Source organism: Aquarana catesbeiana, linkage group LG01, assembly GCF_042186555.1.
Source record: "Aquarana catesbeiana isolate 2022-GZ linkage group LG01, ASM4218655v1, whole genome shotgun sequence".
In the NCBI taxonomy this organism is placed as follows: domain Eukaryota; kingdom Metazoa; phylum Chordata; class Amphibia; order Anura; family Ranidae; genus Aquarana; species Aquarana catesbeiana.
This window is the reverse complement of record NC_133324.1, coordinates 974,497,020-974,524,916: the sequence shown is the minus strand read 5'-3', so window position 1 is coordinate 974,524,916 and position 27,897 is coordinate 974,497,020. Positions and strand designations below refer to the sequence as shown.

The following is a 27,897-nucleotide window of genomic DNA, read 5'->3' as shown; positions in this document are numbered from 1 at the left end:
TGAAGAGACATACAGTATATATGTGTGGTTGACCTGGACACTCATAAAATATAGAGTATATTTTATTCTATAATATCAAGTCTTGGGTTGCCTCTGCGGCATCTTTCTCGCAGATCCACCGAAGCTCTAAAAAACAATTTTCCAACTTTAGATGTCGTCCAAGTTTGATGCAGCTCCCAACGCCTTCCAGAAGCTCCCTACCAGAAGAACAGACAAGACATTTATTTACATCAGAACCTCGGAGAATCCTTAGACTATATGCTTGTTAACATAGAAACTATATAATGAGGGAGAATTTCAAAAACAGTTACCTAGTGGGTGCAATGAGTCATGAAATGTTTTTACACTAAAGTTACACTCCAAGAGTGACCAAACGTTACTTACTCCATGCTGCCATCCCGCCATCTTCCCATCTTGGTTTCAGAGCTTTGATGTTGATCCATTGTATCCACTCCAACCCAAAATTCCTGATCCATCACAGCAATTAATCTCTGGAATAGATATTGAATACAGTGTAGGGGTTAATGATGAACAATTTTTGACAGAAATGTGATTTTAGAAGTCTTTGAGGCTGGAAGGTTTTATCCCCTTCTTGACCAGGCCATTTTTTTTCACTGTACTACTTTAATCAGAGATTGCACAGTCATGCAACGCTGTACCCATATGAAATTTAGATAATTTTTTTCACATATATAGAGCTTTTTTTGGTGGTATTTGATCAACACTGGGTTTTTTTTAGGTTTTTTTTTTGTTATATAAATGAAAAAACATTCAAACATTTTTTCAAACATTTTGAAAAAAAAAAACATTTTTTTACTTTTTTACTACAAAACATATCCAATAAAAAAGTTTAAAAAAAATAAAATTTCTTCATATATTTTGGCCAAAATGTATTCTGCTACATGTCTTTGATTTAAAAAAAAATCTCTAAGTGTCTATTGATTGGTTTGCGTGAAAGTAATGCCGCGTACACACGGTCGTACTTTCCGACGGGAACTGTTCGATGGTATCTTGTTGTCGGAAATTACGACCGTGTGTAGGCTCCATCGGACATTTTCCATCGGAATTTCCGACACACAGAATTTGAGATCTGGATCTCAAATTTTCCCACAACAAAATCCGTTGTCGGAAATTCCGATCATGTGTACACAATTCCGATGCACAAAATTCCACGCATGCTCGGGATCAAGCAGAAGAGCCGCACTGGCTATTGAACTTCATTTTTCTCGGCTCGTCGTACGCGTTGTACGTCACCGCATTCTTGGCGATCGGAATTTTCGATAAGATTTGTGTGACCGTGTGTATGCAAGACAAGTTTAAAAAAAATGGAAAAGAGTCCCCCAGCGGGGTTTTTTGACAGCTAACTATAGATATGAGCCAAGCATTAAATAAAACATTGTAATTTTTATTTGGGAAGTAATAGATAGGTATAACAATATATCAATATAAATTGTGAGCTCAAGTGGGGAAATACCCATACCAAATACAGACAATAGCAAACATATAAGGTTATACATAGCATGTGATAAAGCCATTGCATAACAAATTACGCGTTTCGACCCATGAAGTTTGGGGTCTCTTCAGAGGATGAGTTTGCTAAAGAAAAAAGAAAATTCATCCTCTGAAGAGACCCCAAACTTCATGGGTCGAAACACGTCAGGATTGTTATGCAATGGCTTTATCACATGCTATGTATAACCTTATATGTTTGCTATTGTCTGTATTTGGTATGGGTATTTCCCCACTTTAGCTCACAATTTATATTGATATAGTGTTATACCTATCTATTACTTCCCAAATAAAAATTCCAATGTTTTATTTAATGCTTGGCTCATATATATAGTTAGCTGCCAAAAAACCCCGCTGGGGTACTCTTTTCCATTTTTTTTGTCCATATTGGGGTGAGCAGCACTGTTATCTCTCTTCAATGTGTCTTCCTTCTTTTCTATGCAAGACAAGTTTAAGCCAACATCCGTCAGAAAAAAAACATGGATTTTGTTGTCGGAATGTGCGATCGTGTGTACGAGGCATTATAGTGTCTACAAACTATGGGATACAGAATTTTTTTTTTTATATACTACTAATGGCGGTGATTAGCGACTTACAGTATATTAGAGCTGCGATAGTGCAGAGGGCAATCTGACTCTTACTGATTCTGGGAGGGGGAACTCAGTAATGCCCCGTACACACAATAGGATTTTCCGACAACAAAACCGTTGATTTTTTTTCCGAAGGATGTTGGCTCAAACTTGTCTTGCATACACACAGTCGCACAAATGTTGTAGGAAATTCCGAACATCAAGAACGCGGTGACGTGCAACACGTACCACGAGCCGAGAAAAATGAAGTTCAATAGCTAGCGCGGCTCTTCTGCTTGATCCCGAGCAAAATTTGAGAACCTGCTCTCAAACACTTGTTGTCGGAAATTCTGACAAGAAAGGTTCTAGGGAGCCTACACACGGTTGGACGTTCCGACAACAAGCTTGCATCTAACATTGGTCCACAAGTGGTTAAATTCCTAGTAAACAGGAATTTCCTTTTCACACGATTGGATAATTGAAGGGAATATTCATACAGTTTATTGGGGGGGAAGATTCTCATCTCTTTTTAGTAAATCAGCCCAAGCATCTCAGCTTCTGTATAACCATTGCAAAGGACGTGATGTTTCTTTGTGTCAAGAAGAAGATATACAGTGATATAAAATTCAGATGGCACCGGTGTAGCGATTTTCAAGCTAATTTTTGTTCTTATGATATTTTTCAAAGGCCACCCCAATAGAGTCTATTCCGTAGGAGACAATGTCCTCACTCCCCCATGACAGATCCCCTCTCAGACAGACTCACGTGAAGACCAAAAGTAGAGTCCTGAAACTATCCTTCATTCAATAGTAAGGGCTCTCTGATCATTCTGGGTGTACATCATACAGTGACGGGGTCACTTACCCGAAGGAAGATGAGGGTATTAGGGATGGAGGCCAATCTGCAGCCAAATGAGTTCTTTTCTTTATAAGACTTCTTTGTTTCTGAGAAATAGTAACACTTCTTATATATGTAGAACCAATCTGGGGGGCACAGGTGGAAGGAGTCTGCAGTGGAAGAAAATGACACGAGGTCAGTGACCCCATCAAAAAGTCACATCAGGACTTGATGTTTTTTTTTATCTCCTCTAACTTCCTTCTACAACCCACATAACCATAAATCACAGATCTGACCCAGATTTGCCCAAGATTCACCAAATATAGCTCAGCGAATCATTCACCTGATTATAGGAATTTAGCTATTAGTATTTAAAAAAAAAAAAATTCTGTTCCGAAAAGGTGCATCAAACCTCTTTTCCAAGTTCAACTCTAATGCCACAAACACACGGTTGCAATTTTCGGCTTGCAAAAGACCGATGAGATTTTTTTAGTCGGAAAATGCGATTGTGTGTATGCTCCATCGGACTTTTGCTGGCCGAATTCCAGCCAGCAAAAAATTGAGAGCATGTTCTTAATTTTTTCGGTCAGGAAAAGTTCTTATCCGAAAATGCGATTGTCTGTGGCAATTCCGACGCGCAAAATCCCTACGCATGCTTGGAAACAATTTGACGCATGCTCGGAAGCATTGAACTTAATTTTTCTCGCCTCGTCGTAGTGTTGTACGTCACCGCGTTCTTGACGGTTGTAATTTCAGCAAACTTTTGTGTGACCGTGTGTTTGCATGTATCTTTTTCCATCGAGAAAAGATGATTGTGTGTACGCGGCAAAAGAAATATTATCATAAATAAAATGTCACTCTGAACAGGGCCACTAGCGGCTACTCTTTGTGGAATGATGGACGTTGCTTGGTTTCTTTTCCATGAATCTGCTCCTATAAGAATGGCCTTATTCACCCCTCACAGTCTGGATCACAGTATGAAAATTCACTCACAGTATGAATCGTTCTGATCTAATGCATATTTTAAGGGGGGAGCTTGGTGCAAAAAAAAAAAATTATGTGACTTCAACAAGGGGCCTCCATGTTCATAACAACAAGGGCCTCTTCCCCACAAGAATGTGGAAATAAATACGCATAAACAAGCTTCCATCCCGTGGCTATACAGTCCTGGGACCAGCACTCTCCAGATCATAGGGGAGACCATGTAGGGGTCCCTGCTGGCTACGCGTTTCAAAGGTAAACCTTCTTTTTTTTTTTCTGGGGGGTTTTTGGTTTGGTGTGATTTCTATTTTTATGGTGTTGTCTGTATTGTGTCAATGTCGTTTTCATATAAAATAATAAAAAGGATTTGATTAAAAAAAAAAGGTAAACCTTCTTCCTCAGAGCCCAACAGCAAAGACTCCTTCATATGTGTATATATATATATATATATATATATATATATATATATATATATATATTATACAAGACATATATATAGCACCAACAGTTTATGCAGCGCTTTACAATGTAGAGGGGGGACAGCACAATTACAGTACAAGGTCAATACAGAAGGGACAGGAGGGCTCGGCTCATAGAGCTTACATTCTAAAGGGAGGGGGTGGTGGTACAAAAGGTAATTAATAAATATATATATATATATATATATATATATATATATATATATATATATATTAGAACCATGGATTATGAGCATAATCCATTCCAGGAGAATAATTGTAATCCAAAGCACTCGCATATCAAAGCGAGTTTCCCCATAGAAGTCAATGGAGACAAAGATAATTTGTTCCGCACTGACTTCTATGGCATGCAATACTGCATGTGGCCAGGGTGGGGGGGGGCAGCGCCAGAAAGCCTCAGAAATACTCAGAAAGGCTCGGGAAAAGCTCAGCTGAACTCGGGAACGGAGTATTTCTGAGTTTTTCAGAGTATTTCCAAGAGGATTCGAACAGCTCCGATTGGCTCCGCTCGGCTCTGCTCGGGTCCGGCGCCCCCCTGCACCTCTGGCCAAATGCGGTACTGCACACCCCATTAGCTTGAATTCTGCTTGTTTTGTGAGACAACACCGAGTCAGGATTTTCCCCCCCAAAAAGTTGCTCGTTATTCAAAACGCTCGTTAACCGCGTTACTCGCAAACCAGGGTTCCACTGTACACTGTGTATACACACATGTACCAATGCCACTGATTACACCTCCCAAGGACCCGGAGCACCTCCCCTTAATGGGAGTGGTTATTTAGGATTGTTAAAGGAACCGGCCCAACACAATAGAATGAAAGTACATATATTGAAAATGTATGAAAATGTAATATTAGATCATTCATCATCTCATCCCCTCTGTATGGGATGTATAGAAAGCGGTTTGGCTATGTTTCACACAGTTGCTATTCCACTACATAGATTGGGGCTGGGAATACTGGGGTGCTGTTTTCATAGCTGCATATCAAATAGTAATAGAAATTTACATCTATTTCTATTACTATTTGATATGCAGCAAACGGCACCCCAGTTTACCCAGCACTAGGTTCAATCAGTGGCATTAGTACATGTGTGTGTGTATATATATATATATATATATATATATATATATATATATATATATATACACATGTACACATAGAGCTGAAGGAGTCTTTACTGTTAGGCATCTAAATGCATTAGCCAACGGGGACCCCTACATGGTCTCCCCTATTATCTGGAAAGTGCTGGTCCCAGGACTGTATAGCCACGGGATGGAAGCCCGTTTATGCAAAAAAAAAATCACATGCTTGTGAATAGTTCTTCTTTTTTTTTTACACAAAATAAATGTACTTGGGATAATGTACAAGGCTGGTGCGCCCTCTCTTCCTTTATTTTTCTATTGCAATAAGGATATCCCCGGTCCTAGAGGGCGGCAAAGCCGGAAAACGTTATCCATTGAGGAGTAGACCATCATTCATTATTGGGCCACTATACTCATGCGCAGGAGTACAGTCAGGTCCACAAATATTGGGACATCAACACAATTCTTTTTTTTTTTTTGCCACCTCAGTGATTCCATTAGAGACTTCCTCCACTTTATCAGTGTCATTTCTGTCTCTTTTTTTTCACATCATGTGTAGCTTCTATGCCGGAATACAAACATTTATTTATCTTAAATCCCATATGAAATTTATCAAAAAAAAAAAAAAATCTTCTTCTTATATTCCCTATCACCCCTCTCCCTCCTCTCCCTTCCCCCCCCTCACCCCCTCCCACCCCCCCCCCCCCCTCTGTGCACACCTATCTCATATCCCCCTCTTTATTCAAATCTAGTGTTCAGCCCCTCAGTAATACTCCATGAATTTTTAAAGTCCTTCCAACTTTGCCAGATGTTTTCCCCTACTGTTGCAGCCTTTTCTCCATACCTTCCTTCCTCCATAAATCGAATACCTTCCACTGCATCCACCCACTCCCATATTAATGGGCATTCTACCTTTAACCATTTTTTTGGAATGATCTTTTTTGCCGCATTCAGCAGGTGTGGAACTAGAGAATTTTTATACTTTTTTACCTCCCCTTCTATTCCATGATGTAATACTAACCAGGGGTCTGCCTTTATTTCTGTCTTAGTTATTTCTTTGATATACCTCAAGATTTTTACCCAGTAGTTTTTAATTCCCGGGCAATCCCACCATATATGGGCCATATTACCTATGCCTTTACATCCTCTCCAGCATTCTGGTGTTTTATCCTTTTGAAATTTACAAGTTCTATCTGGGGTGGCGTACCAGCCCGATAAGATTTTATAATTTAATTCAGCGACATTGGTGTCCATCGATGAACCATGGACCAGTTCCATTACTTTCCTTAACCTATTGCTGTCTATCTGCACTCCTAATTCTTTTTCCCACTTTGTGATAAATGGCGGTACCTTCCCGCTACCCCTCGTCAATCCTATTTTATAAATTTTAGATATTATGCCTTTGGTGTTATTTAGCATGCATAGCTTTTCCAGTTCTGATAGCTCCTCCCCTGACCTTATTGGCTGAGGGAGTCGGTTGACGAAATGGCTTAGCTGAAGGTATCTCCAACGATCTAACACCCATGTTTCTTTATTGTGCTCTAATTCATTAAATGCCACTATCTTCCCATCTTTTATTATGTCTCTCAACCAATTACCAATTTCCTTTTTCCCCGGTGCAAAATAATCGTTTTCCCATAGTGAGATTAAGGGGGAATTATATTCCTTATTTATTTGTGTATATACCCTGTCCCAGATTCTCAGAACTACTTTTGTCAGTGCGTGCGTGTTACTATCTAATACTCTATAATGTGGGGGATTCCAGATCATGTGTCCTAAATGTGCTTTACTCAAACTATTTTCTATTTTCACCCATCTTTTCTGTTTATTTTCTCTGTTCCATTCAATCGCTCTAGACACCAATATCGCTTTATAATAGCCCTGTATATCCGGCAATGCCAGGCCTCCATTCTTTTTTTCCTGTTTTAAGATATCAAACGCCACTCTCGCCCTTCCATTTTTCCAGACTGTTTTCATAATAATTGATTTAAGTTTTCTAAAATAATATTGAGGGATATCTATTGGGAGCATCTGTAGCTTATATATGATCTTAGGTAAAACTATCATTTTTATGGCATTTATGCGTCCAAGCCACGAAAATGGTTTGTTCATTATCTTTTTACTTTCAGCTTTTATTTCCTCTAGCAATGGAATGAAATTTGCTTTATATATCTTCCCCAATGAATTTGCTAGCTTTATGCCCAAATATTTTATTTCTTTTTTCCATATAAAATTCAACTCCTTTTTTAACTTACTTTCCTCCTCTTTGTCTAAATTAATATTTAGAATTTCTGATTTTGCCAAGTTTATCTTGAAGTTTGACACTTCCCCATACTGTCTCAATACTTTAAGTATGTTTGGCATAGTAATTTTTGGCTTGGAAATGAAGAGCAAAATATCATCGGCAAATGCCGCGACCTTATGCTCCTCGTCCCCTACCCCGAAACCTCCAATATCCGGATCTCCCCTTATCACTGACAGCAGAGGCTCCAGGGAGAGGACGAAGAGCAAAGGGGACAGGGGACACCCCTGTCTCGTCCCATTTGCCATCACAAATGTCTCTGAGAGGGAGCCATTGATTTTTATTGCGGCCGTGGGATGACTATACAAAGCTCTTATCCTATTTATCATTTTCGGGCCCATTCCAATGTATTTGAGGGTTTGGAACATGAACCCCCAGTCTACTCTGTCAAATGCTTTTTTGGCATCTATAGACAAGAGTAGACCTGGGGGTCCCTTGTCCCTGATATGCTGCAGCAGAAGGAGTGCTCGAACCCCATTATCCCTCCCCTCTCTCTTAGGGGTGAACCCCACTTGATCCGGATGGATCCATTCACTCATTCTTTCTTTCAAGCGATTCGCTAACACTCTAGCATACAATTTTACATCTGTGTTTATAAGTGATATAGGTCTATAACTTGAACAGATCGTGACATTTTTTCCCTCTTTTGGAATGACGGTAATCTCAGCTTTGAGGGCCTCTCTGCTTAGCTCAAAATCTATCCCTACGCCGTTCATGTATTCGCAGAGTCTCGGGACTAAAATATCTTTAAATTTTTTATAATAAACATTAGTGAATCCATCCGGACCGGGGCTCTTCCCTCCTGCTGATTCAGTTAATGCTCTATTTACCTCATCCACTGTTATTGGGCTATCTAGATTATCCTTATCATTTTCTGATAATTTAGGGAGGTTAGCTTTCGTTAGGAAATCTGCTATCTTCTTTTGCTGTACCCCGTCCTGCTTTGTATCTTTGTCTACTGAATATAGGTCCTTATAATATTCTCTGAAGGATTCCCCTATTTCCCTCGTTGTATGGACCATTTCTCCTTTGCTATTTTGGATTTTTTCTATATAATTTCTGTTTTTTTTCTTTCTCAAGACTTTTGCCAAAAATTTACTGCTCTTGTTTCTTCCTTGATAGTTTTCCCTTCCTACCTTCAAAAGTGCTTTTTTTGTTTCTATATCCATACGGTCTTTTAGCTCTTCCCTTTTTAGAACTAACTTTTGATATATTCTCTTATCTTGGCCCAATCCTTCCTTATGCTCCTGTTCCAAGTTATATGTCTCTACCGTTAGTTTATTGATTTGCTCCTTTGCTTCTCTTTTCCTTCTAGCTCCCATTTTCATAAATATCCCCCTAATATAAACCTTATGGGCTTCCCACAGGGAGGACCCCGATATTTCTCCGGTATCATTTGTTTGAAAATAGTGATTAAGTTCCTGTTCAATTATCTTTACATTTATTGCCTCTTGTAAGAGATCTTCCTCTAATCTCCACCCTGCTCGCCTTCTCTGGGTTTCTGAGACATGCATGACCATCCTAACAGGAGCGTGATCCGACAAGGTAGTGGCCTCTATCTTAGACTCCACCACTCTGTCTAAAAGCGAATGTTCGATCCATATATAATCAATCCTAGAGTACGTCCCATGCACAGGGGAGTAGAACGAGAAATCTTTCTTATTTGGATTCATAATCCTCCAAATGTCTACCAGTTGACAGGAATGTAGCTTACGTTTCAAATTTCTCAATCTCTCGTTCATTGTCCCCTGCGCACGGGACGTACTGTCTACTTCCGGTGCCATACATAGATTGAAGTCTCCCATCACAATCAGACCTCCTTCTTTAAACTCCATTAGTCTTTCCAGTGTTTTCACCAGGAATCCACTAGCCTCTATGTTTGGCGCATATACATTGGCCAGGGTACACTTCCATCCCTCCAGAGAGCCCTTCAGAAAGATGTACCTCCCTCCTGGATCCACCATTCTCTCCTTTACTTTGAAATTCACTCCATTAGCTATTCCAATTGCCACTCCTCTCCCTCTTGTTGTTATTGAATCCCCATAGAACCAGTTTGGAAAAACTTTTGACCATAACTTAATCTTTGAGTAACATGTTAGATGGGTTTCTTGGAGGAACACAACCTCAGCTTTGTATCTCTCCAATTCCCCCAAGATCTTATGGTTCTTCGTAGGATTATTAAGGCCCTTTACATTGTATGTCAAAAAATTCAACTTCCTCATCTCAGTATTTTTTGTTGGGACTGCATTACTGAGCTAAGACTAAATTTCCTTTCCCTTCTTTTTTCTTTATCCTTTTTTCTTCCCTTTTCTCTTTCTTGTGCACCGAGTTCCCCCTCTCCCTCCCCCCTTCCTCCCCCCCCCCCCTCCCTCCCCTCCTCCCCCCCTCCCTTCAGCCATTCCTTGGCTCCCCATTTGCCTGGTACCATGGATACCATGGAGCTGGCAAATCTTTTGTTGAGGTGCAAGTCTGAGTGTGCCCCTTACCCCTTTCGTGCATGATGTTTTAAGCCGAAGAGGGGTAGTCCAGTGTCCGCGTTCTCTCCTCCCCCCTCCTCTAGTTCCCCTCCTCCCCCTGAACCCAAAACTCCCCCCCCCCGTCCTCCCAACGCTCCAGATCATTCTTCTATCCAACCCGGTAGTTCTGGCTCTTTCATTTCCAGTTTTCTGCAAAAGTCCTTCAATTCTTCCGGGAACCTCAATCTTACAGATCTTCCATTTTTAAAACCTATTAGGCACGCTGGGAACCCCCAACTATATTTTATATTTAAATCTCTCATCTGATCTAATAGAGGTCTCAGGAGCCTTCTCCTTGCCAGAGTTTCAGTGGCGAGATCTGTAAACACTTGGATCTCTGACCCTTCAAATTTTAATGGGGGTTTATTTCTCATTTTAGATATAATTGTCGCCTTATCTTCATAATAAGTGAACCTTATTATTACATCTCTCGGCCTTTGGTGCTCTGAGTTATATACCCTTCCCACTCGATGGATCCTTTCTGTTTTGGGGAATTCCTTCACCTCCTCTCCTAATATTGGGCCAAGTATTGAGGAGATCACGCTCCTCAGATCTTCTCCTTTCTTTTCCGGAACAAAGCGGAGTCTTATATTCTGTCTTCTGTCCCTGTTTTCCTGGTCTTCGATCTTATATAAAATATCCCTTTGATTTTGCCTGGCACTTTTTATTTGTTCTTTAAGGTTCATTATTTCCCTTTCAGATTCCTCTGTTTTCCTTTCCGTCGCTTCTACTCTTTCTAGGAGATTTCCCAGGTCTGCTCTCACCAGGCCTATTTCTAATTTGATTGAATTCTCAAGCTTTTTAAACATCTCACTTAGTTCTTCTTTTAAGAGCGTCTGGCCGCTTGTTCTTATTTCCTCCAACTGGCTTATTTCCGCTTCACCTTCCATTATAGAATTCTCCCTGGATTGGGCCTTTTTATCCCCAGTTTTATTTGGGGTTCCCCCCTTTCCATCCATCTTCGACCCTCCCTGGGCCCCTTGCTCTCCACTTCTTGGGCTCCCACCTTGGGACATAAACTGTTTTATCGTACTTCCTACGACCTTATCCTTGGGTGTTTTAGGTGCTCCCCCTTTTCCTGTTTTGGATGCAGCTTTACTCATTGCTCCCTTCTTTCTTGACCCTCCTGTTGGTTTCCCCAGTTTTGAATCTAGCTTTCTCCGTTCCCCTAGGGGACAGCTCTCTTACTGGGGTGTACGACCAAGAGAGACGTTGTTCTTCCCACACTGATTACCGGGGTGGGGGGAGAGGTGAGGGGGTCCCGCTCTGTGTCTGGTCTCCTGACTCCTGGTCCCTCCACATACCCGCACCTCTGGTGAATCCCAATCCGAATTTTCCACTTAGGGCTCTTCTATTTATTCTCCCGGCTTTATTAATATCACCGTCCTCTTTTTATTTCATGCCCTTCATGTGCAGGGTTCCCTTTTTTTTTTTTTTTCCCTTTATTATATATTAATCTCTTATTTATTTTGATCAATACACATAATATAACTACTAATGTTCACTTGCTCTGTATACCTCCTCTCCCTTTATACAGTGGATGGTATTCCTTATTTCCACCTTACACAGGCTAGCAGGTAATTCCCTTCCATACAGCTTAACCCTTCAGGTGTTCCAATACCTTTGATTACCGTCCTCTTTTACCTCCTGGTTATTTGAATCAAGCCATATTCCAGGACCTCTCAGGGAGAAATGGAGCAGAAAAAAACAGAACTAGAGAGAAATCAATCAAATTTCTACATTACCATCTTCTGGGCGTCAGTGGGATTCGTTCCTGATCCTCCGTGTTTCACATGAGAGGTGCGGGGGGGGGGGATAGGGGGGAAGGGGGGCGCCATCCAAACCTCTTGTGCTCGCTGTCGTATCCACCTACGGCCACACTCCTTACTTTCAGTTTCGTTTTCCTCGATCCGCTCTACCGCGGCATCAGAAGCTCTTGGTTTTTTTTTTTTTTTTTCTTTTCAGACCCCACTGGGGCTACTTTTGCGGCGTGCGGGGGGGGGGTCTTCCTTTCCCCCTCGTAGGTCAATATGATCTCCTATGTAGCGGCATCCGAGGGTGCGCTCCTCGGGGATCCTAGGAGAGCCCGCTTCTCCTGCCGGCACTCTCACCTCACTCCCTCCGTGATGCGCGCTGCGTCATCACGTCCCTGTTGAGGAGATCATCAACACAATTCTAATCTTTTTGGCTCTATACACCACCACAATGGATTTGAAATGAAATGAACAAGATGTGCTTTAACTGCAGACTTTCAGCTTTAAATCAGCTGACAATAAAGCTTGACTTGACTTGACTTATTTTGAGGGGGTATTTACATCCAAATCAGGTGAACGGTGTAGGAATTACTCCCTCATTATCCCATTTACAAGGAGCAGATAAAAGGTCCAGAGTTCATTTCAAGTGTGCTATTTGCATTTGGAATCTGTTTCTGTCAACTCTCAATATGAGATCCAAAGAGCTGTCACTATCAGTGAAGCAAGCCATCATTAGGCTGAAAAAAACAAAACCATCAGAGAGATAGCAAAAACATTAGGTGTGGCCAAAATCAACTGTTTGGAACATCCTTAAAAAGAAAGAACGCACCGGTGAGCTCAGCAACACCAAAAGACCCAGAAGACCACCAATATTAATTTTAGTTCCATAAAAGTTTATTAAGAAATGAAAACAAAAATGCATACTATCAGTTGTGGAAACAATTAACACAATATTACAAGCATTATTGGAAAGCAAGAAGTACTCACTTAATGGTATATAAATGTTTTATGAAAAAATGGCACCTAGGATTAAAATGCACCAGAGTTCCATGTCATATAAAGGGCATGTCACTAGTAGAACAGTATAGCATTTAAAGAATACAAGTGTCATGTTTTTGCTTTAAAAAAAAGAAAAAAATAGTTCTTTTAGTACTTTTAGTATCATTTAGATTTTCATGTCTTAGGACAAGTAATAGGCTTGTTAACTGAGTTAGGAACAACCAAAAAGTCTGAAAAAATAAAAAGCTCTTTAATCTAATGCCAAAAGGAAATATGCAACAGGCATGATATTGGCTTAGATAGATTGTGGGATTGATTTAAGTGAATATTAGCATCTATCTAGTGCCACCATCTCCGCGATATTTTACCTGCTGTCCTGTCACCCCATGGGGGTTCTCCTCGTCATCCTCTCTCTCTTTCCTCCTCACAGACAGACCCCGCCCTGGGCCCGGGAGAAGATACAATGTAAGGATGGAGGCCGTGGAGGAGGGTAGGTGGAGCATTAGGCACCGCCCCTGCCAATTAATTTTCATGCAACCAGTCACCGGCTACTTTATGCGGGCATCAGTCGCTCCCCCCTCCCCGGTCAAGTACACCCATACTGCCTAGCCATAATATCAACAAGTGCCACGCTACAGCAAGGAGGCCGGCCGCCTGGGGCTATATTTGTGCGGGAGGCGGCCGCGGAAGCTGGGAGGACGGGTCTGGGGGGCTTTTTCCCAGCGTAGGGGAGCGGCTTTTTTGCCCCCCTCCCGCAGAGTGCTACCCTAGGCCTGGGCCTTGTTTGCCTAGGCCAGAATACAGCACTGCCTTACACACCACATAAGCATTTCTTATTGTTATAATTCCTATTGTTCCTATGTCCTCCATTAATCCTCCCCAGAGACGTTATGGTGAATTGTAGTACCTGGGTTGAGGTTATTCATCCAAATTTCCTCTTCCAGCTTATTTCTCTCTGCTGGCGTCCGTGTAGGATGTGGCTGGAATGGTGAACCTAGGAATGAAGACAGAGGAAATCAAAGTCATTTGGGACGTTTCTTCACCTTTGTTCCTTCCTCTGCCCAATGTTTCCTCACCTTTGTTCCTTCCCCTGCCCGATGTTTCCTCACCTTTGTTCCTTCCCCTGCCCAATGTTTCCTCACCTTTGTTCCTTCCCCTGCCCAATGTTTCCTCACCTTTGTTCCTCCCCCTGTCCAATGTTGCCTCACCTTTGTTCCTTCCCCTGCCCAATGTTTCCTCACCTTTGTTCCTCCCCCTGTCCAATGTTGCCTCACCTTTGTTCCTTCCCCTGCCCAATGTTTCCTCACCTTTGTTCCTTCCCCTGCCCAAAGTTTCCTCACCTTTGTTCCTTCCCCTGCCTAATTTTTGCTCACCTTTGTTCCTCCCCCTGCCCAATGTTTCCTCACCTTTGTTCCTTCCCCTGCCCAATGTTTCCTCACCTTTGTTCCTTCCCCTGCCCAATGTTTCCTAACCTTTGTTCCTTCCCCTGCCCAATGTTTCTTCACCTTTTTTCCTTCCCCTGCCTAATTTTTGCTCACCTTTGTTCCTCCCCCTGCCCAATGTTTCCCCACCTTTGTTCCTACCCCTGCTCAATTTTTCCTCACCTTTGTTCCTTCCCTTGTCCAATGTTTCCTCACCTTTGTTCCTTCCCCTGCCCAATGTTTCCTCACCTTTGTTCCTTCCCCTGCCCAATGTTTCCTCACATTTGTTCCTTCCCCTGCCCAATGTTTCCTCACCTGTGTTCCTTCCCCTGCCCAATGTTTCTTCACTTTTGTTCCTTCCCCTGCCTAATTTTTGCTCACCTTTGTTCCTTCCCCTGCCCAATGTTTCCTCACCTTTGTTCCTTCCCCTGCCCAATGTTTCCTCACCTTTGTTCCTTCCCATGCCCAATGTTTCCTCACCTTTGTTGCTTCTCCTGCCCAATTTTTGCTCACCTTTGTTCCTTCCCCTGTCCAATTTCTTTTTATTTTTTCATCTTGTGGTTTATTTGTAAACTCTACAGCAACAATTCTATGTACATCACATGTAACCTATGCTCCAATCGGTACATATGATCTATGTCTGTACACTTTATCCACCAAAAGATATGATGGGGAAGTAATATTTAGAAGGTTGGAGGAGGCTTTAAGTCTAATATTGAGAAGGAAAATGGGCAAGATAGCAGAGCTAGAGAGCAAGACTTACCAGATGTTAATGGAGATATCACAAGATATTTTATCAAAATGTGTTTCTTGGAGACTCCTTAATAACAGGTAGCTTCAACTTGGTAAGAAAGGACTGAAATAAAAGCAAATGCAGTGCCTATTTTAAAAAAGGGTCAAGGGCGTGACCTAGCCAATTGGGCAGTATGGCTGCTTGAGCTCAGAGCTTTGACTGGGACCCACACAAGATCAGCAACCCAAAGCAACTGCAGACTTCTGGCGTGATATGGGTGGACCCTAGATGAGTCAGATTAACACCTGTGTGTGTTGTGCTGCAAACCACCCAAAATGAATAAAGCATATATAAAAATATACGTCTAATTAACAAAGTGCCATATAAAAGTAATATACGTAAAAACATATATAGGTGAATATATAAATTCCTGGTATGCAATCAATATGTAACACTAGCCATAATGGCTATATGAGTATAAGTAAAAGTATACAAAGTGCCATATAAAGTGAGTGTACATAAAAACGTATATGAGTGAATATATATAACTTCCTGGTAATTGCAATCAATATATAACATTGGCCCTGATGAACCAATACATGGGGAAAACCAAGATATTCCCCTGCTAACACCAAGATCTCAAGGGATACCAAGGGTGTGTCTACCTGCCGAGGTGACCCGGAGGCCACCATTCCACCTGAAGGACAAAACAGTTGTGAAAACGTGACAGCAGTTGGTCTTGGAAGTCAACACTCCATCAGATGTGATCACAAGGAGCCGGTGTAACTTCTCCCAGATACGGTGCTGGAGGCTGTGGTGAATAGAGGACCCATGCGAACGCTTTGAGCGGATACAGGAGGCCATCCACCTTCACTGATACATGGCTGTCACCCCTGCAGGGGTACCGGGAGCTGGTGAGTGGGGACCCTTAAGGGGGATCACAGAAGTCACTGGATTTTGATGAATCACAAGAGTCACATTCCTGCATGAACTTTTTGCCATTTTTGGAGCTTCACTTTATTTTTTATATATTTTTAATTTTTTTTTTTTTTTTTTTTTTACTTCTCTTTTTTTCATATTGCAATCTACAACATCTATTTGTTGGGATTTTCACATTGATGTCTTTCACTGAGTTGGACACTTATCACTTGGACTAATTTTTATGTGATCTGTATGTATTTATCATCATCATATTTCTCTCAGCTTTTTTTGACAGATCGCGGTCAATTTCTGGTGCTGAGATCTTGGTGTTAGCAGGGGAATATCTTGGTTTTCCCCATGTATTGGTTCATCAGGGCCAATGTTATATCTTGATTGCAGTTACCAGGAAGTTATATATATTCACTCATATACGTTTTTACGTACATTCACTTTATATGGCACTTTGTATACTTTTACTTATACTCATATAGCCATTATGGCTAGTGTTACATATTGATTGCATACCAGGAATTTATATATTCACCTATATACGTTTTTACGTATATTACTTTTATATGGCACTTTGTTAATTAGACGTATATTTTTATATCTGCTTTATTAATTTTGGGTGGTTTGCAGCACAACACACACAGGTGTTAATCTGACTCATCTAGGGTCCACCCATATCAGGTTAGGGAGCGCCAATTACCCCTTATTCTTTTATTTTTTCTATAATAATTTACCCTCCCTTTTAGGGGGTGTAATTAGGGGAGGCTGCATACCTCTTTATCCTAAGCGCGGGAATAATTTTATATATTTTTCCAACTGCAGACTTCTACCTCAGCTTCTCAACTCATGACCAGTGACTAGGGGATCATCCGCCCACCACCAGAAAGGCTCTACATAGCCTAAATATTCCTGGACTCTAACAGAAAAGAAGCCCAAGATGGCCCAAGATGGCACCGGAGCTTGCACTAAGCACAACATGTTGCAGTTGTGTATAGACCCCAGGAGATGTATGTAGGAAGGCTCTCTCCCAGACACTCAGCACGATGAGAAGACCTCTCTGCTGCCTCACCCTCAGCATTTCCCTTGTGAAAAGGATCAGTGAGTAAAAAAACAACATTTATTGTCAGTGGAAGAGAGCACAGAATGTCCAAAGGGACATCCTGGCTTCATTCTCTTTGTTTAGTCCCTTTGAATTTCCATCCACAAAGACAGAACTCATCACTAGCGCCGTTAGCAGTGTCATCCCTCACATTTACTATTAGATTGCTCTTGACCTAGAGGTACATCCCTCCCCCTCTTCTACCCACCCTTTCCCTCCAATACAGGGAATACCCTTGGACAGTTCTAAGCCAGTCATGTAAGCTGTGAAACAAGGTTTCCGATATTCCAACAAAGTCAAAATCATCCTCATGTATCAGAAGTTCTAGTTCTTCCCTTTTATTAGCCAGACTTCTAGCATTTGTGTGTATGCCTTTTAATTTTGTACAAACGCATATCATTTTATCCTTGCTTCAGCAAGCCTCCTGGCCTTAGTCATGCATACATTAGGTTACTCTATCATCTAATTTAAGGTCCCTTCCCCCATACCTACTCTCTGCGTGGTAAAGCCCACATTGATCTATTCCCCCCCACATCTATTTTAAAAGTTTCTTCAACCTTCTGGCAATCTTCTCCAACAGAACTGCACCCTCCCTATTTGGGTGCAGTCTCCATCTCTGCTATGGAACTGGTAACTGACCACAAAGTTAGCTCAGTTCTCCATGAACCCAAATCCCTTCTTACACCAGTTCCTCAGCCACTTGTTTAACTCTCTAAGCTTCTGCTGCCTTTTTGGTGTGGCTCAAGGTACAGGAAGTATTTCTCAGAATACCACCTTTAATATACCACAAAGCCCCTGAAATCATATTTAAGGACACTCTATCTTCCTGTAACTTTGTCATTGGTACCAATATGTACCATGACTTCTGGGTCCTCCCCAGCCCCACTCAACATTCTGTCCATCTGATTTGCAATGTGTTGAACTTGAGCCCCCAGTAAACCACATACACATACTGTTTGGCAATTGCGGTCTTTGTTACAGAATACTCTATCTGCCCTTCTAATAACTGAATCCCCTATCACCAGTACCTGTCTATCTCTATTTGTATCCCTGCTTTCACCCTTATTAGAGTAGTCATTCTCCTGCTGGTAGGGGAGGTATTTTGCTTCAGCAATGCCACTCCTGAGCTTATATCCCCAACATCACACAACTTGGAATATTTATGGGGATGTATCTGCTAAGGACTAGACTCTCTAACACTCTTCCTTGTACTCAGCCTTCTAACTGTAATCCAGCTACCTACCGCTGGTACCTTCACCTCCATATCACAACTCTCCTGTATACTGGCCCCAGCCAGCACCTAATAGGTAGGGTCCACACTCCTATCCAGGTTGTTGATGCTTTGCAGTGTTGCTTCTTTAGATCCATGATCTGGGCTTCCAAACAACTTGCTCACATCTTGCAGAACATTATTCACCCTCAAACAGTTGTTCAAGGAATGTATACATGGATCTGCACTGGGTCCCATCACCACTCCTGTAGAACATGTCACCCATTATCGTAAACTCTAATTTATTTATTTTAATATATTGCAATGTTAATATAAATATCATACTATGACCTGACATTAATGGCCTCCTTACACACCATATAAGCCCTTCTTATCCCTGATTTCTTGTCCCTCGTATATCCTTCCTTCATCCTCCCCAGAGATGAAATGGTAAATAGTAGTACCTGAGCTGGTGTTATTCATCTCAGTTTCCTCTTCCATCATACTTCTCTCTCCTGGAATCTGTACAGGAAATGGCTGGAATGGTGAACCTGGAAAGAAGGTCAGGAAATCAAGTTAGTGTTGCAAGTGGGACATTTCCACACCTTTAAATTATTCCACCCCTTCCTTCCCTATCCTCCAATCACTGTGGAGAGGGCAAGCCAATCGGTACATGTGATCTTTGTCCAAACATTTTATCACCAAAATAAAAGATGGAGGAAATAATATTTAGAAGGTTGGAGGAGGCTTTAACTATAGATAATAGAAAAGAAAATGGGCAAGGTAGTAGAGCCAGAAGGCTTTTCTGCCTGTTGATGGGGGAAGCTGTGCCAAGGTGAGGGCCAGGAGTAGGACATCACTGAAGGAAGCCAGGATGAAGGTTTTCTCACAGGGGCCTGGTGACTCTCTTGGACAGGAGTCATGAAAGCCTAGGAAATAGTACAGAGGGCATTGGAACCAGCACAAAGTGAGAAGTCTGTTGACCAGCTCAATAAGCTATCTACAGTGTTGCTGGCTCTTTATACTGTGTAGCTGAACATGGATCTGGGAAGCCTGCAAGTCTTTCTCTGGGTATCTTGGATCCCTAAATCTCCCTCCTTGCGTGTGAGAAATAAAACCTTTAAAAGATAGAAAGAGACTGAGGCTCGATGTTCTTTCAGCCCCCCCCAATTTAGCTATGGACTCCCCCAGGTGAAACTTTGGCCCTTCCTTCCTTCGGAGGTACTCTGCCAGCTTCTGGAGGTCAGGGGTGTGCTACACCAGCTTTAGAAAAAAAAAAAGCAAAAAGGGGCAGACATGACGGACCACCTTGTCTTTTTCTGCCGTCACTCCTGTAGGTGCCTTTAATAACTCTCTTACCGCAGTAAGTAATTCCGATGACCATAAGAAGTATTAGACACAGAAGACTGAGAGCCGCAATGATCACTTTCATAATCTGGATATCTGGAAATACACAATGATGGGACATTTAGTTGGCTCTCTCTCAAGGCCCATTCACACCATGCAGTGCAGTGTGCTGTGTTACCAAAGCCAGTTCATTTTGAATGGGTTCCAACACATGAGTAATCATTCTGCTTTTATTTTCACCGCAGTGCACTGCAGGTCCATTCTGATGGTGTGTTCTGGTACCATTCAGAATAAATGACATTGCATTGTGCTTCTTGCTGCATCGCCGCAAAACACAGGTGTGAACAGGCCCTAAATTCTTCTAATTCTCTATACTGAAGACGCAGTGCTTCAAGCAGTCATACCTCTGCATGTTGTCGCTGGAAGGTCGCCGTCCACTTCTTCTGGATCTACAGGATTTCTGGACTTCTTACGTGCTCCAGAAGATCCTTTGAATACTAATGAGTAAATAAAGAAATAAATAGTTAAACTTTGAAAGAGAGCTGGATGCGCTCACTCTCCTTTGTCACGCTCCTGTACGACGAGTGGCTGCTCTCTCCACCCAGCTGAACACGGTCCTGCCCTGACTGGCCATCGGTGGTGTGCTCCCACTGGCAGCATCATGACTACTTATAAATGATCAGCCCTAGCTGCTCTGTCTCCTCCCTCCTGATTGGCTGTACTGCTCCAGCTCTCTTTTTAAGCATTAGAAGCTCAGCGCTCAGCTTGTAAAAGTTACTGCCTTCTGTCTTTCTTACCTTTACCCTTGCTATTCCCTGACCTTGGATTCCATGCTGCCGACTCCTGCATAGATTACTGACTATTCTATTTGTCTTGACCTTGACCTCAGGCTGTTTACTGGGTTAAGCTTACCTGCTGCCAGCCTTTGCCTTGGAACTGCTTACTGGATCAGGCTTGCACACAGTCTGTCCTGACCATTGGATAGTCTCATGGACACTCTCCTGCAGTACCATGGGTTCTGTCTGACCAGCTTCAATTCTACATGTACCTAGTTTATGTTGCCTTCAATTATGTATAAAAATAAAAAAGAAAGGGCAAAAATAACCCAAGGTCGGACTTTAGGGGCACAGTGAGCAGTGGAGATTATTCAAACTTATTAGAATAATATTTATTAATTACAGTACATGGTACAAAAGGAACATTGGGAGAATTAAAAAAACACATATATAAAATATATGATAGGAAGTGAGCCCCTGTGTGTCAACGCATTTCGCCATCAAGCTTCGTCAGGACACATTCAGGGATCGTTGGGAAAAGGAAAACAGGTCTCACTGTCTTGTGGCAGAGAGGTGTCAGTGGGAGATAGTCTTACCCATAGAATTTAAAGGTATATCAAATATTCTGGGTATTCGGGGAGTCAGCTATTAGCTCAGACACCCCATGTAGCAAATTATGTTGTTAAAGGGGTTGTAAAGGTTCACATTTTTTCACCTCAATGCAGCCTATGCTCTCTCTCTCTATTGACCTAGATCAGTGCCAGGATTAGAGTTTGGGTCAAAGGTCATGGTCAGTATATTTTAAAGAGGTTTTTGATGGACACTGATTGGCATTATTTATGTGACTGATTGGCATCCCTGGTGGTCATGGGTGGTATACATGGTGGTCCTGGTGGCATCCCTCGTGGTCCTGGGTGGGCATCCTCGGGGAGGCTGTACTGATAATCAATCAGCGCAGACCCCCCCCTGTCAGGAAAGCAGCCGATCGGCTCTCCTCTACTCCTGTCTGTCAGACGCGAGTGAGGAAAACCCGATACATGGCTTTTCCTGTTTACACTGTGATCAGCTGTGATTGGACATAGCTGATCATGTGGTAAAGAGCCTCCTGTCAGAGACTCTTTACCGAGATTGGTGTTGCGGTGTGCCAAGGGAGCGCGCTGGCTTGTTATCCTGAAAGATGTCCAGTCAGGATACCTGAACCACTCCTCAGCCGTCATTTTGCTATTGGCCGGGTGGGAAGTGGTTAAAGTACTCGCCAATACCGATTACCGATACCTATTGCCTAAGAAGACTGGGTAGAGGGATGGTAATAATACTTAAGTAAAAATAAAGAAAATAAATAAATAAAAGTATATATAAATTGTTATTTATTGAATTAATAAATGCAAAAAATCATATGCAACAACCAGTCCTTGAAGTGAAAAGTCCTTAAAGTATAGACATCTTGAATTGAGATAATATACAGTCTCTGCGTAAAATCCCCAAATACTGCTGTATATACCATGCTAAGTTGTGTGTGTTATACAAACATGGGAAACACTGGTCCAAGGAGAAAACCAAACAAAGTTCCTGCTGATAAAAGTAGTTCTCCTTATTGTCAAGTGGAATTAAGGACACAACGGGATTAGTTTTGGCTGCTCTGGGTCTCACAGGCTCAGCTATGTCCCCCTGTATTCTAGTGGATTTTAGAATATACTGGGCTGGAAGAGACTGACCCAACCCTGGTAGAGGGGGGGGGGTGCGATGCTCAGTAGGTGGCTAAGAGGAGATAGATATTCTGAGGCAGAGAGCAGAATTATTTTTGTCCTGGGGGAGGAGATTCCAGCCTGAAGGGGCTGCTTGCCCTTCTAGGCAAATCAGCTGAAGCCTTCAGATAGATCACTGAGGTCCCAGTGTCACGCTTACCCCAAACACAGATGGTCAGACGCTATAGCTGGCTTCTATGTTCTTCACCTTTAGCAGCCCCCTTTCCCATAAGACAAGCAGGTCTACTGGTACTCTGATTCCCCCAGGACTGATATACAATGCTATAGTGCCTGGCCACCACACCGGGGTAGGCATGAACTGAGCGAAGCAAACAGGCACTTGTGGTTGGCAGACAGGCAGAGTGGTTCAATGACAGTCTAGATAAAAGGCAGGCAGATTTCAGAGAATAGTCATTATCCGATCCAAGGTTATACACAGGGAAATCCAATCTACCAGAGCAGGGCAGACAGACAGGGAGCTTGATTGTGAATTACACACTCTATAACAAGCATGAGACTGAAGGCTTGGCTGGCTTAAATCAGGTTTGATCTCCACCCAGTGACTGGCCACATTAATCATCTTGCAGGTGGACAGATCGACAAGGAGCAGTGGTGGCCGGTGCTCAAAACTTTTGGGGGGGCGCACACAAACTGAAAAAAAAACCATCAATTGCAGCCACTATGCCCATCAAACGAAGCCACTGTGCCCATCAAACGCAGCCACTGTGCCCATCAAACGCAGCCACTGTGCCCATCAAACGCAGCCACTGTGCCTATCAAACGCAGCCACTGTACCTATCAAACGCAGCCACTGTGCCATCAAACGCAGCCACTGTGCCCATAAATTTACACCACTGTGCCATCAAACGCAGCTACTGTACCCATCAATTGCTTCCAGTGTGCCCATCAATTGCTGCCATTGTGCCCATCAATTGCCGCTGCTGTGCCCCATCAATTGCTGCCAGTGTGCCCATCAATTGCTGTCACTGTGCCCATCAATTGGCGCTACTGTGCTCCATCAGTTGCTGCCACTGTGCCCCATTAATTGCCGCTACTGTGCCCCATCAATTGCTGTCAGTGTGCCCATCAATTGCCGCTACACCTTCTGCCAGTGTGCCCATCAGCTGCCGCTACTGTGCCCATCAACTGCTGCCAGTGTGCCCATCAACTGCCACTACTGTTCCCCATCAAATGCTGCCATCCCCTCCCAGCACTTACCTGTCTCGGGTCACAGCGCTGCCCTCTACGCTCCGAGTCCTCGATGTCTTCTCCCGTCCTCTTCCCGTCCTCTGCTATGATTGCACACCTGATAGGCGTCCAATCACGTTGCCTGTCATTTCAGCCAATCAGGTGACAGGTAACCAGACCGGAGCACCTGATTGTCTGAGAGGCGGGTCAGTGTTAGGAAAGCGATTTATTCGCTTCCCTAACACAACACTGAGTAAACAGCGAACTCACAGCATTGCGCCGCTGTTTACCATTTTGGAAGCCTATTAGAGCCTATGGCTCTAATCAGGATGCCTATTAGAGCCGACGGCTCTAATCAGGCGCTTCCAAAAAATCCCTCTGCTGAAATTCAGAAGCCTGGCGCCCGACAAGGGGTCGGACACCTGAAAAGGGGGCGGCAGCGGTAACCATAGATAGATTCATGCAATGCATGTGTCTATCTATGGTGATAGAGGGCTGACAGGAGAGAGGGGGTGCGCTCCTGCGCGCTTTATGGACGCACCGCCACTGACAAGGAGAAAGCCACAGCCAAAACCAGGATTCTGAAGTGAGGAGCAGGAGCGCTAGATGCTTCTGACACCCAGCTATGCTTTTATAAAAGTATTATAAAAACAAATTACCATAACCGCAGTGGTCCTGCACACACGCACGTGTATGTAAGCCACAGTCGCCCCACATGTGTGACATATTGCTATGAATGTCAGAGTGAGAGCAATAATTCTAGCACCAGAGCTTCTGGTTAACTCTAAATTGATGAGTAAAGGCTTTTAAAATGTCCCCTGTGGATATTTTTCAGTACCATTAATTATTTGCGAACAATATCACAGGCACACACGATTTTAAGACTTGACATGTTTGGTATTTATGTACTCGATACAGCCCCATCTTTTATATTTTACAAGACAAAAAACGGTAAAAAATTGCGTGTTTTTTCATCAAAATTCATTTTCATAGTATCACAGTTACATAGTAGGTAAGGTTGAATAAAGACAATGGTCCATCCAGTTCAACCTGTGTAGGTGCACATGTGTCAGTGTCTATAATTATTTCTCATGTGCCTGTATGTTGTGTTCTTTAAGATGCACATCTGATGGCACGTACGCACGATTGGAATTTTGGCCCGCAAAAGACCAATGAGATTTTTTCGTCGGAAAATGCGACCGTGTGTATGCTCCATCGGACTTTTTCTGACCAAATTCCAGCCAGCAAAAAATTGAAAGCATGTTCTTAATTTTTCGGTCGGAAAAAGTTCCTATCTGTAAATGAGATCGTCTGTGGCAATTCCGACGCGCAAAATTCCCACGCATGCTTGGAAACTATTCGACGCATGCTCGGAAGCATTGAACTTAATTTTCTCGGCTCGTCCCTGTGTTGTACGTCACCGTTTTCTTGACCGTCGTAAGTTCAGCGAACTTTTGCCTGACCGTGTGTATGCAAGGCAAACTTGAGCGGACTCCCATCGGAAAAGCCGTCATATCTTTTTCCGACGAGAAGTCCGATCGTGTGTATGCGGCATAAGAGTCTCTTAAAACTATCAATACTCCATGCAGCCACCACCAATTGTGGAAGAGAGTTCCACATCCTTTTTGCTCTGACAGTGAAAAACCCCCTTTGTAGCTTAAGGTTAAACCGCTTCTCCTCCAACCTCATTGTGTGGCCCTGTGTCCTCTTACACTCCTTGAGACTGAATCATTTTTTTTCCTATGCTAGGATCGCTATTGAGGTATTCGTAAATCGCTATCGTGTACCCTCTCAAGCGTCTCTTCTCCAGCGAGAATAATGTAGCTCTGGTAGATTTATGATCTACCATCTGATAGGTAAATTTAGTAAATTGCTCGTTAAAGGAAGTTAGATTTGCCTCTGTTCCAGCTTGGCTGACGTTGCGTGTGTTTCCATACTGAGCCGGTGGGTGTCGTTGTTACTATTGGCTAGTGTTGGAAAGGCAACGTGTCAAAGCGTATGGATGCTCTTCTGTCCTGGAGACCTGGTGGAGGTGGTCCTCCGAGTTGGATTCTGGGAGAGGGTATTTATGGGTCAGACGCCATGTTTTAGGGTTGTTTTACAGCCACCTGCTGGCCCTCCTGGCGGTATGCGTTAGTGGGTGGGCCCAGAAGCTTATCTGGGGCCTACCACAGCAGCCGAGGAATGGTCCTGAGCTGTCTATCCAGAGTGAAGAAGCTGGACAACCGGGAAGATCCCAGGGGAGGACCCGTCATGGAAGGATCATGCAGAGTGCTGGTCTGGAGAGTGGAGAGGGGCCTGGTGACTCGGTTGGAGGACGTATCCTAAAGTAACTTTACAGCATAGTGCTGCCGGGTTTGGCTTAAAGGTTCAAGCACTGTGTCTGACATTCACCGCAAAACCAATACATCCTGTGGCAGAGGATTGTATGGGTTCATCTCAAGCAAGTTTGTGGCAGAGACTTTTGTTCGTGCTACGTACTGGCTGCTAGGCAAATGAGAGAGGCCTATCCAGGCGAGCAAAAAGTGTGTCCCACAAGGGGAGCGCATTCTACTGCAATATTCAACACTAAAGGACATTTGTCAAGAATCCTACAGAAATGTATTTGAGCTTCTCTGCAGTTTCCCTTCTGCCTCTTTCCTGCTATTTCCTTCGTTAATTGTTCAATAAAGCATCAAAAATGTACTCAAGTGTTGGTGCTTATATCATCTGGAAGTAAACTCAAGGGAACCCTAGTCCCGGTGCCGGTGAAACAGAGGGAAGGAGAGTGAAGGTAACAAGCCCGCTTAAATCAGCAGCTCCACCGAGAGTTATTGCTACAATAAGTTTAGTGTTTGCAGTCTTTCCTCGTAATCGAGGTCCTCCAGTCCATTTAGTTTAGTTGCCCTTCTCTGGACTGTCTCCAGCTCCAGCGCATCTTTTCTAAGTACTGGTGACCAGAACTGGACAAAATTTTTTTCTTCCATTTTTTTCGACCAGAACTGGACAGAATACTCCAGATGGTGTCTAACCAGAGTTTTATAAAGTGGTAGGATTATTGTTCTATCTCTGGAGTTTATTCCTTTTTTTAATGCAATCTAATATTCTGCCGCCTTTGGTAGCTGCAGCTTGACCTTGCATGCTATTGCTCAATCTGTCATCTACTAGGCCCCCCAGATCCTTCTCCATCCTTGATTCCCCCCAGAGGTTCTCCCCTTAGTGAGTAGTTTGCATTTATGTTTTTTGCCCCCAAGTGCATCACTTTACATTTCTCCACATTAAACCACGTTTGCCATGTAGTTGCCCACTCCATTATTTTATTCAGGTCTTTCTGTAAAACTTCTTTATCCTGATGTGAAGTTGTGACCCTGCTTATCTTTGTGTCGTCTGCAAAAGTTATTTATGCCGTCCTCTATATAGTTTATGAATAAATTAAATAGAATCGGTCCCAAGACAGAACCCACTTTATTATATTTAATATTTTTATTAATTATATTTATTTATTTCTGCAAATTTGTGTTTGATAAACAGTTGCGTAAATGTAATTTGATGTAAAAAATTGCAACTCGTCTTTTTATTCTACAGGGCCTTTGTTTTCCGAAAATATATATCTAATGTTCTGGGGGTTTAAAGTGGAACTTTTTGTACAAAAAAAATATATATATGTTTTTTGGCACATCTTGGTTTTAATAAAACTTTTTTATCAGGTAATGCTATAGGTTTTGCCGATAGGTATATAATACCTGTAAACAGGTAACAACTCCCCCTTAATTATCAGACAGCAAGAAGGGGGGATAAAAAAAAGAACGCTGTTAAAAAAGCGAAACCAAAATAATGTTGATAGTAAAGTCTCCAAAGAAGAAGAGAAATGACACAAACAGTCACGTTCTCAACAGAAAAAAAAAAAAAACAACTCCTGTTTTATTTAAACTTTTTTTTTTTTTCAAATCCCACTTTGTTCACAATCACAAATGTGAGTGAAGAACCGGCTCTAGCCAATTCTGTAAATCAATTCAATAAATGTTAGATGTGTTTCAAAATGCCTCAGATATAACTGGCTATCAGGGTCCTCCTCCCTTCCTCCGGACCAGTTTGGATCAGTTTTAAGGGATCTGATAATGTAAAGATTTTTTGTTGGTACCTGCACATGTTTTATTTTCCAACCTCACCAACATAGAAAATGATAAAAATCACCTTTACCTGTTCCAGGTTTGAATTGAAGATCAGCGTAAGTCACAGAGTCCACCATAGTCAGCCGGGTTCATAGACCATGCGGGTTCAGCAGACGTGGTCAAAGTGTTAGAGATAAACTAATATGACAGGATGCTGGTTTGTCTAATTATACAAGGAGTCAAACCCACCCCCCCCCCCCATCCTTGCCCTCCCATTTCTATATATGGTCATTGTTCTTTTTTCTAAATTCACTTATATAAAAAAAAATG

General features: G+C 42.6%; 1 protein-coding gene across 1 annotated transcript; it reads right to left on the bottom strand.

Moving 5' to 3' along the window:
- On the bottom strand, nucleotides 1-27,767 carry LOC141126984 (uncharacterized). Its single transcript, XM_073613082.1, has 8 exons — nucleotides 27,656-27,767; nucleotides 20,172-20,264; nucleotides 19,780-19,863; nucleotides 18,885-18,971; nucleotides 13,935-14,021; nucleotides 2,943-3,085; nucleotides 385-491; nucleotides 1-197 (listed from the first exon to the last, which is right to left on the bottom strand). The coding sequence occupies exons 1-8, from the start codon at nucleotides 27,702-27,704 to the stop codon at nucleotides 68-70; spliced, it is 780 nt and encodes a 259-aa protein (XP_073469183.1). The 5' UTR covers nucleotides 27,705-27,767; the 3' UTR covers nucleotides 1-67.
- Nucleotides 27,768-27,897: the final 130 nt, after the last annotated feature.